The sequence below is a fragment of the Anopheles arabiensis genome, chromosome 2 (genome assembly GCF_016920715.1).
Source record: "Anopheles arabiensis isolate DONGOLA chromosome 2, AaraD3, whole genome shotgun sequence".
Taxonomy (NCBI): domain Eukaryota; kingdom Metazoa; phylum Arthropoda; class Insecta; order Diptera; family Culicidae; genus Anopheles; species Anopheles arabiensis.
The window spans coordinates 78,950,588-78,965,362 of NC_053517.1; the positions used below are offsets into that span (position 1 = coordinate 78,950,588).

At 44.4% G+C, this 14,775-nt stretch overlaps 1 protein-coding gene across 1 annotated transcript; it reads left to right on the forward strand.

The window, feature by feature from the left end:
• Positions 1-5,787: 5,787 nt before the first annotated feature.
• Positions 5,788-7,389, forward strand: LOC120896585 (cuticle protein CP14.6-like). Its single transcript, XM_040300799.1, has 2 exons — positions 5,788-5,919; positions 6,575-7,389. The coding sequence occupies exons 1-2, from the start codon at positions 5,908-5,910 to the stop codon at positions 6,974-6,976; spliced, it is 414 nt and encodes a 137-aa protein (XP_040156733.1). The 5' UTR covers positions 5,788-5,907; the 3' UTR covers positions 6,977-7,389.
• The last annotated feature ends 7,386 nt before the right edge of the window (positions 7,390-14,775 follow it).

Here is a 14,775-nt window from a genome sequence, read left to right on the forward strand (position 1 = left end):
CTGCGGTACCTTCCATTCTTCTGCCATCATCCATGACCCGTGCGCAAGCGGAGGCCAGCGAAGTAAAAACACACACACGCGAGACCCCCGAAAAACGAGTAAAAATCCATCAATTGTCCTGCTCCGCTTCCTGCCTCGTTTGCCGGCCGCGCTCGTCGCCCGAGCCGAGTTGTCGCTCGCATGATTGCATTGACCTCTTGACCAGTAGCCAATTTTCGTCGCGCGATGCGTCCTCCTCATGCAGGCCAGTTTTGGATTTTGTTTTCCCCCATTTTGTGTGCGAACGGTGCATAACTGCGAGGTTGGCCAAAGTTTTATTTTAGCTTGTAGATTCATCCGCTCAGTGCACACACTGCTGGCACGTTGACAGCTACATATGCTGATTATTTTTATGATGATTGCAACCAAACAGTGCAATCGGGATGATCAACCACCTTGCCTTGCCTTTGCACTACACCTACTAGCCCGCGAAGCTTGGAGTCTGATCATCCTGATTGGCAGGCACCACCCGGCATGCACGCCTGCATCGGGGGTAGGTAAAGAGGGTTCTGATAACTTAATCGCTTTTCAATATCAATTTAAATCATCTTTTCACATTTTCTTCATCGCACGGTTGCCGTCAAAGTCATCGTTCGATTTAGTGGTTCGCAATTTTCGAGTGCCGATAATTGACAATAATTACGCCTGACAGTGAGCTACTTTTTTTGGGGTGCTTTTGCTCTTTGTTCGGCGGAATGTAACCAGCTTATTAACGTTCTCCCGTGATAAAGCATGCCGCCCTGCTCTGAGAGCTATGTTTATATGGTGTTGTTATTTTACGCTGATAGTATGGTTTGTGTTTTTCTTAATTTCTGTACGTCCCTTATCCCGTAACCGAAATCTAAAGTAGGTCAACCAGGTCGTCTGTCCAGTCAGTCCAACGCATCGGGAAGGGTTCGTCGCTTATTTTGCGCCTGTATCATCACAACTGGCATTGAACTCTTTTGATGGGTTGCTTTGATAGGTTGTTTTTTTGGGAGGCGCTCTCCAAATTAAGCTGCGTGTGATGAAATTTTAATCTGCATTTTACATCCTCCACTACGACCACGCTCATCGGATGCACATTTCGAGTGTGTATTTTCTCCACGCTGGAAAAAAGTGACATGATGAAATTACGCTAGCAGCCAAGCTTTTGCAATCATTTGCGTCCGGCGTTGACATTAAGCGCTTTAATGTTTATTGCTGTTTTTGCTTGGTTTTGGTCCGCGCACCGCCGGGTGTGTTTTATTCGAATTAGCACGCTTTTGAATTGTATTCAGCTTGCCACCTTGGGCCGTGAGTTGCAGTTGGCCAGCACGTTGACAGGGAGTTCCTAATTACAGTCCGAAAAACGTCCCTGGCGTGCGATAAATCGCCTTAAAATCAGCTCTCTAATGCCTCGTTGAGCTATGCGCTGAGTATTCAAGAAGGGGAGATGAGATGATGGCGAGCAAAATTCATTTGCGTGTTTTCGATTGCTATATTTGGTGCTAATATCAAGGTCTGACACTGTTTGTGTTTGGCAAATTTGATTAAAGTCGCAATTAATTAGCACCCATTGTTTGGAATGTCAGGGGACGCGAGCTTGCAAGATCGGTTTGAAGAAGTATGTTGGAGATTTGACGACATTCCTTACCGTGCAATCAATGTTTGGTTTAGGGTGAAAAGGCCTTTTTTATTTACAAAATTATCTTACTAGAGTTAAGCAGATGAGCCAATTATTGTATTGTAATTTCCCTAAAACGTTTAGTAATTTTATTATTCATTAGAGAAATTGATTAATGCTTCCTTAATAATTTTCAATCACCAAAAAGGGGTAACTCCATGAACTCCACCCACCAAGACAATCAAGCCCAATGAAAAGATTGAAGCATGTAAGTGAACTTGTCGTTCCTATAATACCAGATGCCACAAAACTACCCTCTTATGCAACCGCCAACACTCTTCCGAAGACGCGAACGACGCATTCGCTGTTGCTACTTCTGCTGCTTCTGCTGCTGCTGTTACTGCTGCTGCTAGGTCCAAATATTTGCCCAACGCATTGGCAGCTGCCACCTGCCGTAAGGAAACCGTTTCTGCACGTAAGCTAACGATCATCGCTTGTTGTTGTTTTTGGATATATTTTTTTTATTCAACGTCCCCAGCCACCGATCGCTACAACTGAATCGGAAAGAAGCCGCCACAGAGAGTGTGAAGTAATATTGAAATTTATTCAAAAATTATGATAAGCAGTCAGTTCGAAGAGTGAGAAAGGGAAGCCGAAACAACGGCCAGAGGTCAGTTTCAGGCGGGTTTTGGGAAGATTCGTTCGCTTTTTTTTCTAGGTTCGCAGCACGTTGCCGCACACAGCTGTGTCCAGCTCCGAAACCGAAACAGTGTCTATTTTTACATGACAGGCCACCCTTAGCCTGTCTTGTTGACCTTCGATATGTTACAACGCAACGTTTGTGGGCTTTCGATGGGGCTGGTTTGGGCAGGCTGGAAAAGTTCTTCCAGTCTGGTGGGCGAAAGCAATGCACGTTGAAAGGTTGCAAAAGATTACAATTTACCACGTCCGCGACGTCTGATGGAATGATAAATTTCCTAAGAATCCATACACCGTGGCGGTGAATTATGGAGCTGATGGAAGATAAAAATAAAAGCTACAAAAATAAGCACTCATACACATCCTAGACACGCATTTGTATAAAAATATCATCTAACGGGTGGCTCTTTTTCTGGTTTTCGATTTGCTTCCTATTGGATCGTCTTCTTTTTTTTGTTTTGTTTTTGTTTCGTGGAGATTTTTATCACCCGTCGCCCTTGGTGGGTTTATGGTTCTCCGAGATGCGGACCGCTTTCAGACACACTCACGCACACACACTCGCGGGCAGGTTGGGACACTTGGTACACATTCCTAACGACACACCCGTCGCTTCACCGCACAGAAAGAGGAAATCCAGCGCCCGGTGGCAGGATTAAGTAGCTTGCCTCCGGCTACGAGGACATGTGGTTTTGTGGTTTGGCGTTATTTTTGTCTCACCCCCTTCAGCGAGTGATTAAGCGACCGATCATCGTAGATTGGAAATTTGATGCTAAATTTAGCCCCTCCCCCTCGTCCACGCAACGCTCCTGCACGCTCCGGGCAGCATCTTGCAGTTCCGATTCGTCGTACCGGTTTGGCGGATGATTTGCGCGACGATGTTTATGAAGCGACAAGGTGTGAGCTTGTGTGAACGAATTATTGCTTTCCGATTTGATTCGATTGATCGATCAAGGGGGTTGGGTTTTCATATGTGTGTGCGTGCGTGCATGTGTGTGCGTGTGCGGCTTCAATCGACTTGCAAATGATTCGATGCTATCGGCACACCACTTGGCGGTGGGTAGGTTTGGATGGGTTTTATATCGTTTTTAAAATTATTATTCATAGACTCGGGTGCCCATTAGAGGTTTGGGGAGATTTTTGTTTCACCCATATCTCGATCACGGGGTCAACCGTTTGAATGAACATTTAAAATCATTGTGAAGTAAAGCAAAACAACAAATATGGAAGTTTTGCGGCAAGCTTATAGGCAAAGCAGTGACTCATAAATGGTGATGCGGTGAGTTTTGCTTCTGATTAAGTCACTCAGGGACGAGAGTGTTTGTTGGGCCTTTTATACTTAAGATTCTTTTAAGGTCTTCACTGCGAAGAGGTTTGAGCCCTGTATTAATTAAAACTCATATGATGCGATAAAAAGAGTATAAATCATTTTAGTCTAAAACAGAGAAGGAACTATAAATGATAATATAAATGACAATATTACTATCCAAAAGAGTGATATTAATCAATGGAAACATTATGAATAGAACAAAAAAAAACAAAAAGAAAATAGATAACGGAAACAGAAACAGAAACAGAAACAAAGTAAATAAAATCAATTTAACTGCCTCAAACACCAATATCCAAATTTCTAATAATTGTAGAGCAGAGTAGAAAGAAATGTTTTTTTTTTTTTTAAACAATACATAACTTCTTACAAGAGCGTATTAAACTATTTTGTGAGAATTCCTAGAATGATATATAATCTAAAGGACTTGAAATATGAACACGAATAACTGAACTAAAAGGTTAAACAAAAATAGGAACGAAACCAATAAAAAATATATGGAAAACTTAAAAGCAAAATCCTACAAAATAAAAAAAATAATTCAAATAAAATATTATCAGTAAACAACAAAACAAGAAAACCGTATTGACGTAACAACATTTGTACAAATTCTTGAATCAATAAATAATCAACCAAACAAAATGAATAGTTACCATAATGGAAAATAACAATCTTTAACACACTGGACCACAAACGTGAAAAAGCATGAGCAACGTATACATTCATAATACCAAACAGTGCCTAAACGATCAGTTTTTGGAATATTGGATAATTGAACGAGCAATGTGTGTGTGTGTGTGTGTGTATGATTTCCTCAAACAGCGTTACGTTACCCAATCATCTTGATGGCGAATTGAGACCACTTACCTTGTGGGCCACTACTGATGGTGCACCCAGCCAGGCAGGGTAGGAGTGTAAGAGAGAAAAAGACCTCGTCCCTATTGCACGCACTGACATTGATCTTGATCTTCTACCGGCACCGGCATAAAACCCGTGAACCTCGTGAAAGTAAAAGGGCATTCGGTGAGCATTCTGGTCGAGATTGGTTTTTGAAGTGTGTGGTGAAGCAAGGGGACACGCACGCCGAAGGGGAAGGGGGAAGAAAAATCAATATGCAACCTGTGACCAATTTTTGAAAACATCCTCATTAAACATCATCATCATCATCGACGGCTGAAAATAATCCTTCCATCACCGATCACCTGTTCCACCTGTGTCGTTAGAAGCGAAGGATGGTGGTGGATGCGTGCGGGGAGCAACAGATTTGGCCAGCGCGCAGATTCTTCACACCGGGCCGTAATGAGTGAGAGGTGTTGAAGGGTAACGGCTGCCACTTAACATTGCGGCATTGCGGCGTCCGTTTCTCTTCGCGAGCGAAGACGTTCTTCGGGCTTGTACGATCGGTATGCATGTACTGAGTTGTTTTGTAAGGGGATGGTGGAGGGGGGGGGGCAAACAAAACCAACAGAGAAAGGCGGTGGCAGTGGGAATCGTTACAATTGGTTCATGAAGCCATGGCATCCGTGCTCTATGCGGTGTAGCTGGTTCGAGAAGCTGCTGCCTACCAGGATGCTGCCCGAACGTGCGTACGCGAAAGGAAAGAAAAGAGACGGCTTGCTTCGATCGCCCAGCGTAACATTTGTACACCAGACACAAGTCGTCCCTCCAGCACGAGTGGAATGCGTTTGATCGAACCTGGTGCAGTGGCGGAGTGCGATCGCCAACACCGACATCGAACAGTGCGACATTTGGTCGGGTTATTTGCAAGGGCCCGGGGTGAGAAGTGGGAATCGGACCGCCATTCGCCACCGAGATCACCCCCTCCGGCACTCCGCCGTAAGCTGCTCGTGTATGAGCGAGCGAGCGAGCGAGCGCGGGCGGGGATGATAGATCACGCAAGTGAGAGGACGGCCACGCACCGTGTGCCATCTCGAAAGGTTGCGGTGAAGATGTCAGCAAAGCGTACTGGAACGCAAACCGAACCGAAACCGAATCGATGTCGGGGGGGAGGCCGTTTTGTGCTCCCTTCTACCGAGCAAAAAAAAAAAATACAAACCATCCGAACGAAGGAAAAAGACCGACCGGTGCGGTAAGGAGAGCATCCCGATGTGTTGTGGCGCTTCGGGCCGGGTAGGAGTTTGTCATCCGGCACTATATAAGCGCCGCGTCAGACGATAATTGATATCAGTTCTCGCATTAGCTTTTATCAAGCCACAACACCACTGCTCTGCTCGCACAGCACAAACTACACACAACAACAATGTACAAGCTGGTGAGTGCAAGGAATCGTGACGGAAAAGAATACAGTCCGGGAAACTGAGTGTCAAAAGGGAGTGACAGTAGTGCAAAATGGAATTAACGGATGGTTTTTCCGCTTTAGTGTACTGTGACACAGTGTGTTTGGATGCTACAAGCATCAATCTAAATAATTCAGTGTTTTGCTCATAGAGGGCGCGCATGCCGATAGTGGTACATTTGTTTGGAAGTAACGCCGACTGAGTGCTTTCGGAAAATTCAAAATTATTGTTCACGAATACTTGTGCAGGTGTTTTTGCATGTGATTCTTGCTTCATACGATTTTACCATTCGTTCAACGACCTGCTGTAGAAAGAATCGAAGTCAAACTAATTTTCGAGATCGTCACAATGTATCCGCAAAGCGCTGAGTCACAAATGGCTACAAAATTTTATTTATTTCTGCTTTCTTATTCTTACACGAAACTCAAAGCCATGCGTGCCTTTCTTGAGACAATCCAATTGTCTTGATTTATTTTGTTTCTTTGTGCTTGTCTGCACAGATATTTTCCCGTCCGATTAATTAGCATTACTGTCACTTTCGATCTGGGTTCGACATTACTCAACAACCGTCTGCCACCCCATTGCGTAAGCTTAACGTTTGTCTTTTTCGCATTCCCGGCTTCTCCACAGTTCGTTATTGCCGCGCTGGTGGCCGTCGCTGCCGCCCAGAACCCGCAGGACGCTCAGGCCCAGGTGCTCGCGTCCGACTCGGTCGTCAACCCGGACGGCTCGTACAACTATCGCTACGAGACGAGCAACGGACTGGCGGCGCAGGAGAGCGGCGTCGGTGGCCAGTCGGCCCAGGGCAGCTACTCTTACACCGGTGACGATGGCGTCCAGTACCAGGTGTCGTACGTGGCCGACGAGAACGGATTCCAGCCGCAGGGTGCCCATCTGCCCGTCGATGGTCCCGCTCCCGACCACGTCCTGAAGACGCTCGAGCAGATCCGCGCCAACCCGCCGCGTGACGACCCCAACTTCAGCATGGATGCGCTGAACGCTGCCATCGCTCGGCTGAGCGGCAAGAAGTAAGGCGGTGGGCGTTGATGGTAGCAGCTGAAGACCGTGCCAACACAGTCAGTCTACTTAAGCACACCTGACACATACTCCACTAGTGCACCAACCTGCCTGGGTAGGGCGGGGGAAGGGAGACCGATGGGCGTTAGGAGGTCCACGCAGGTCCCCGCAACCCCGTCGCCAGGAGCTGGCCAACTTCGAACAAAGATCTACTACAAGGGGCATCCAAACCGTCACTGCCATCCTTAGACAATATTTTCTACTTCCTTCTCATCTTCTTCTATCCAAACTTTTTCATTTAACCGGTTCCAAAAGCATTTCTTAAATTATGATGTTCTTTTTCCGTCAAACAAAATTCCTTCCACCCTCTTATTGTATGTAAATAGCCCGTTGATAGTTTGTAAATAAAACAACCAACAAAATTAAAATCCACCGTGTTATTTTTAGTACACCCCAACGAGCTGAACAAGTCCTGCCTTCGGTCACCTAATTAAGGTTAAACACTCCTCGGAATTTGTGTAATAGAGCTCAAGAGTTCGATTTAATTGACCACGTCGTGGTTTGATGATTCACCCGACTGCGTTAAGCAGTAACAGCAGCCAGCGCAGTCTCTTAATCTTCTTAAGTGCTGCCAATACACGGGGAAGATGTCGAGAGGGCCGTAAAAGCTTCCGCTCAAGGTTTCTACACATTGGGCACACGACGTGTGCTTAGGCCACGCCATCGCCATCTCGCTTCAGAGCCATCATAAAGCTCAGCTTCTCCTGCACCATGCCGAGTCCGTGGAGCTTGATTCGATTACACTGGCCAACCTAAGCAGGCGACGAACCCGCCAAGCCGTGAAATGCTAAACGATCGTTTAAGCGGCGGTGGCATTCGGGCTGAATAGGCTATGCACGAAGCGAAACTAAGCAACCATCGCAACTTACCGTACGGACACTCTATAAGCTAGGTGAACATCTTCCCCTTTGCGCGTGGTCTGAAAAGGTCAGCCGAAGACACACCAGCCGAAGGCAACCTAGCGTGAGAGGATTGCTTTATGGAACCTACTAGCAGTCAATTTTTGTAGAAGTAGGGTGAGTAAGAGGGGGAGAACCGTGGAATGGATTCGTTTGTTAGACCATTCTCATGACAAGGCGACGTTGCGTTAAAATAAGTAACCACCCTACTTACCCTGCTGCTGTTGCTGCTGCTGCTAGTGGATTGCATTATACTTGCACTTGTCTGCTTTGGTGCGTGTGTTGGGAAAAATCGCACACCCTCGAGCTTTGCTTGTTTAGATTTTGGAGCTTTTTTTCTGCGCACTGCAAATGCACGATCGCTTTCCACTGTCGGCCGCAGCATCTCACCCTCCGGGGCCTGTTCCAGCTCAAGGTCAGGGTTTTGGGCTGCCGTCTTTCACCGGTTGCCGGTGACGCAACCGAGACCAACCGAACTCCCAAGGTTCCGCACACATGGGGCGATGCAAGGGGAGACAGGGGAGGGAAGATGTACCACTTGACGGCGATGAGCTTTCACTTTCTTTCACATCCACACGCGGAACAAGTTGCTGCTCGAGGAAGTGAAAAGTCGTGTGGCCTTAGAGGAAGTTGGCTCCGAACAGGTACATAACCTACATTGTACGTGACGTTTGAGCCACGTTGTAAGTGAAAATTATGTTTTTGATTTATTCAAACTTCATTCATCCATCCATGCAACTTTCATCTCGTGAAACCCACATTTTGTCCTCCCAGACATAAAAAGCTTGCCCACTGTTCGTGGTCGAATGGGGAGTATTATACAATATTCCTTTCTTTTTTTTGTAAATGTCGGCCGCGAGATCTTCTTCCCGACCGACGGTGACAGTCCGCAGTCCTCATGATGCCACGCGTTATTTACGTGCTCCTCTTCAACTTTGAACCTCACACGCACGCACACACACACATTGAACTGAACCCTATTTCGGTGGAAGCGTGGAAACGAGGTTGACGAGACACCCGATAACCCGGGGCTGAACGTTTTTACAAGCGTTCATGTATGGTTCGGGGTGTGTGCCGATGATGCACCACGGGATCGGTCGCTTTGTAAATGGAGCGCTCCAAATTTGGCAGCCGAGCGGGTAGTTGAGCTATTTTGAAGTTTATTTTACACGGTCGTTGCGTGTGGAGTTACAACAAGGTGGTGTAGTTTTTTTCTTCTTCGAATTGGAATTGTTATAAATGGGATCGTACCTTGTTATGGCTAGGTTCTTCTGAACCTGTTTCACTTTACAAAGAAATTTGATACTCCACGTGTGATTGCAGTTAAGCACATCGCAGTCTTCCTGCGCGAAGAGATTGAACACATCGAACATAAAATAACATTGCCTTTAACATGAGCAATATCACCCAGCTTTGGGGTCAGCTCGAAAACCCATGCCACACCTGCTCCCCGTACTCCGAAACCCCCGAAGCAAACGATGATGATTGATGGCTCGAATGCGCTCATTGATGCACAACCCATCGACCTACCTTCCCCCTCCACCTTGATCCGCCGGCTGATGACATTGGCAATCGATGGCGATAAAAATAGAGAGATTATCGGGTGAAACCATGCAGACCGCCGGGGGAGCTCGGTATTTCCATACGCGTACCATTGCGTAATGTGTGCGTCTGTGAACAGCTAATCTCTTTACTATGGCACGCCTGTGCACAATGTGGGGCTGACCAAATGCAGAAAGTTTGGCTGGAGCGAAGAAAAATGATGCTTCACTTTGGGTTCAATGTCATCGAAATGGTGTGATCGGTGGGTCGATCGCCATGCCTTTGCTGGTTGTGTATAATATGACAATAATGTGTAAGATAACTATTTTTCACATAACTAGTAGCTCTTTCTCCGATTATTTAAAGTAAAATAGACTTGTGGTATAAATTGACTTAAATTTGGTATTTCAAATGAAGTAAAAATGTAACAGTCAGGAGGAATGTTGACACGAGAAATCAAAATTGATAGTAAAAAATGTTCACATTTCATTTTTTTAAATTAAATATCCCAAATCTGCCATTTTAATGCAACTACCTAGGCTTAAAAGCTTAACAAGCAAAACCAAACTGAACGTTTTTTTGTGGTACTTTAGCTGTTGCCAAAAAATGTGTCTATTTATTCCACCGGTTCGTCTACAATAATGCCCGACTTTGTCTTTCGAGACGGTTTTATCGTTTTTACATAGCCTTTTCTCCGACCTCTTTTTCTCATAACAAAATCATAACGATAATGTCGATAGGTCATTGGAACCCTCCTATCATGCTGTTGTAAGGTTCCAACAGCTAGATTAGAGGAACAATAATACGAATAAGCTGAAATAGATAGCAACAAACAAGTAGAACGAAAGGAAATTCCAAAAGATAAGGGCTTGATGATGTCCACCCTGAGTGCATCCATTAATTAGAAGAAGTTTACTTTAGATCCGATATAGATTTGCTTGTAGACAAACTGGGAAAGTAATGTATCTCCCTTGCTTCACAGTATATAAAAAGTATACTACAAGACAAATATCGTAATATCGTACAAACACCGTATCATTACAAATCAGTACAAATGATGCAAACATTCTCGGAAACGCACTATAAATCGTGTGGACGATCGAAACAAAGCGAAACAACCAAAAAACGTTTGAAAACCCCTGAGATAGTTTTCTTATGAATATTTATTGTGAATAAGGATAAATAGCTAATAAATGGCTCTAACTTTCGTTAGAAAGTTTTGACAGACCTCTAAAAAAGATAGTACAGATGGGTAAATTGTCTAAAATGTGGACTTTTACACAACAAAATATAAAAGTCTTATGTTTTAGGACGAGCATGTTTTTAGTTTTTTTTTAATCCCTTTACGTAACTTCCCATGGATAGGAAATGATCTGCCTTCTCAATCAGACGAACGCGATTGATATTTTCTTTACATCGTACGCATAAAAACCCCGAATCACAATCGAAATGATGCAAATAAAGCATAAAAACGTAATCAATCATCACAGCATCACGTTTCGGTGCGCAAGCTGCTGCAGCCAAAGGCTACCACAACGAAAGATAAAGATGGCAAACGTGAGTGAGAGCGCGGACGAGCGCTCACCCCTTTTTCCATGACACGCCCTGACCGGGGGCGCACATGTGTACGCGTTCTACTTGTACCCTCGTTTTGCTTAAGGAGTCCCCATTGACCCGACGCTCGTCCTTCTGCCCTTCATTCATGCACACGCCCTCCCCCCCCCCCCCTTCTCCCTAGCTCGCAGCAACCAAGAGGTCAAGATGGTACTTCGGGGCGTGAAATATGTGCCAATAAAACCGTACCGTGAACGCGATGGTTCTCCGTGCGCTGGGTGAAGCTGGGGTTCGTACGGTCCTGAGCCGGATTGTGAGACGATTTAGTCATAAGGCAGACATTTGGCGCGTTTGACCACACCCGGGGGGAGAAAAAAAAAACAGAGTGAGCGATCAAGCAGATGTAACAACATCACAAAGCACATTCATACATACACATACATGAATCAGTAAAGCTCAGCGGCGTGAAATAAATCGTAATCGAAACCGTTCGGCGCGCGAGCGCGCACCGTACCTAAGTTCGATTGTTCGTCCACTTCTGGCAGCCGTGGCATCACATTGCATGTGCATTGTATGTGTCGGAGGGAGGGGTGTTGTGGGTGATGCAAATTGCATCGCTGCAAGCAACGAGAAGCTGTGCCGTGTATGTGTGTGTCTGTAACTCTTTTGCAGACGACGATGACGACGAACCCGCATTACGGACACGATTACATCGATGCTTGCGGCAGTGCATAAAGTATCGCTGCTGAAACGGTTCTCGTTAGGGTTGTACCCGAAATCAACCGAATCGAGTGGGATATTTGGTGGTCAAAAACTTAAGGAACCCGGGTAATGGGGGGGGGGGGGGGGGCAAGGGAAGAATGATTAATAATAAAATATCACTCGCCTCGGCGCTCGTTATCGATCGAGCTCGTGACGAAATCGAACGACCTGAAACAAAGTTGCAACACGCGCGAATGCCCGAAGGAGCAAATGAATGGGGCTGCGATCGATCATATTTTACCGATAAGTGATAAGTTATTGCTTCATAACGGTTTGGCACTGCGTATGAAAACATTGTCAAATTAACACTTAAAAATTGAATTATTGATAGAAGGAGCGATATGGAGTGAATATGTTTATGAATGTAAACAAAAAATCATTATCCTTGCTATAAGAATAGTTTAATAAATAAAAAGTTTTGCTTATTTATTTTCCATCTTGAATCATCACAACCATAAAACCCAAGATACATCACCAACGACAATTGTCCTCTTGGCGGAAATTCCAATGTCCCTCCTCATCATGCTTTCCTTGACCCGGCTTGGGCAACACTTCTGCTCGCGCTGCTGCTTTGTGGCTTCCCGCCCGAACACAGTGTCATTTGTCATTACCAACCCCTGCCGAGCAAGGGGGGAAGCACACAATCATAATCATCTCTAGATTAGCTGACCATACCTCTGGAACGTGCTACGCAAAATTTCAGCACGTACAGACAGTCCCCGGGCTTCCAGGAATTTGCGCCATAACTTCCATAGCCACCACAAAGCCAAAGAATGACACAGCGGACAGGCTAATGTGACAGTTGGGTCGGTGTCGGAACGAAACGGCCGATTTGATCGACGCACCAAGATTACGGTTGCCACCGAAACCTTTCTGCTTTGACCCGGGCCGACAAATCCCGCAGGGCAATTTCGGATGATTTGAACCATCCAGCCGGAAAGTGACAGTATGTCGAGCAGCAGCAAACATTGCCGTATGGGGCGTCATTTGCATGCCACACGAGTCAACACAGCCGGGTGGGCGGGGATAGCAATGGGTTACAAAATAAATGACCGTCTGTCAGTCGGAATTGAAAGGAGGTTTTATTCTCGCCTTTATTTTTAGGCACTGATCTGCGATCAATATGGGCTGGTAGGTTTGCATGAAGAATCCGGGTCTTTTGGAGCCGGGTGACTTATGCAAGCTTACGAGCGAGACATGTGAGACGTCAGGTCTCAATCAAATCGGATTGTTACCTGGATTTGAAAACGTAGTGAAGATCTGATTCAGAAGCAAATAAGTGTAAGAGGATGTATATAATTAGATGAAATTGAATGAAATTACTCTAAAGAGAAGTCCAAAAGGACCTATAGCTTAGCGAGATGATCATCTTAGGAAAATAAAACAAACATTTTACTACTCAAGAAACATTATAGGTTTTGTCTTATTTACAAAGATTTGGTAACGCCTAAAACGTTAAGATTTTTTTAAAATTTGTTTACCTTAATAAAGTTCACTTCAAACTGAAATGATCTAGTTACATTTGGTATTTGGATCAACGATATGTTGTGTAGAGTTATATTACCTAATAATGGGCTAATAATCTAAAAAAAACCCATTCACGGTTCTAGTCAGCTTTTTATATGAAGTTTGACAGTTGGAGGCTGAAATCAACGAATTTCTAGTACCTGGTCGAAAAAAGGCAATAATAAAGGTGGTATTTTCATTTATACCAAGGTGCATCAAAGAAATCAGGTGGTGAAATCTAGAATCAAAGTGTATACCAGGTACCAGGTGATCTCATAGCATGTTATTTATAATCAAGTTTGATCGTCACTTTTTGACTGGACGGGTGAAAACTTTTGCTCAAACAGGCTTTCTGGTAGCTTGACTAATACACAAAACATTCTTGAAATCTTCATTCAGAAGCAGAAGCGATAAAAATCAGCCTTCTAAATACATACTCCTTGGGATAAGCCCACCTGTATACTATGCCCAGTTTGATGTCTACTCGCTAAACTGCTATATAATGCAAACAGCTGATAGGCTGAAATTAAAGCACACGATCTTGAAACGGAAAGGGGCCCAATAATAATCAGAAGGTTCCCTACTTCGAAAATCACTACAGTTGACCTGAATTCACTGCTCAAAAGTGATCGAGATCTTACCAAGTCTTGTGAATTAAATTTTCCAGAACTCCCGGGGCGTCATTCGATCCACTCGTAAGCTTATGTAAGAACATATTTTGTTCCATTAATCGTCTGTGTTGGAGAGATTCCAGTTCGAATTAAAAAAAAACTAGTCTTTTAAGCAATACGGCCTTTTTGGACTGTTTCTCCTGCATAAAAAAAGACAACTACCACAGTAAGATGGTGTTGATGTTGCATGTTGTCTAACGAGTAGTGGCGGATTTAGCGGTGGGTTTAAGAGTGGGTGTCCGGCAGAGGGAGTTTACTTAGGGGCATCATTGATTTGGGGTGTTAAAAATTCGGTTAAGGCCATAACCTTTATTGATTTAAACTCATGATCACATATTTATTTCATGTTATCATATAATCCATGTGGCTGAGATCGTTTTCAAACAGCAAATATCTTACGAAAGCAATTCTGACTCTGAATAACTCTTAACGAAATGCGTTACCAACTGTCTCGTAAAAGTCTTGTGAGCGTTCAAAGGAAGAATCTCTTTAATATTATATTTGCTTTCTTCAACTTATTTTTAATCAAACTTCGCTTTTCTTCTTGCGTGGGAGAATCCTGTAGCGATAACCGATTTGTTGGATTACCAGTCTGACTTGTAATAATGTACTCACACGTTGTAATCAGAAATAGATTACACCTAGCATTTGTTATCTTTCGATTCTAGTACAAACGTGATGCATTGCTGCATAGGTACATAAAGTTGACTATCAAAAGGAGTGAATTACGATAAGATACAAAGTAAACAATCAAGCTTGATAAAAACTAGTGAGCTCTAGAAACAAAAATGTAATGCTCTTTTACTTGCAAAACAACATG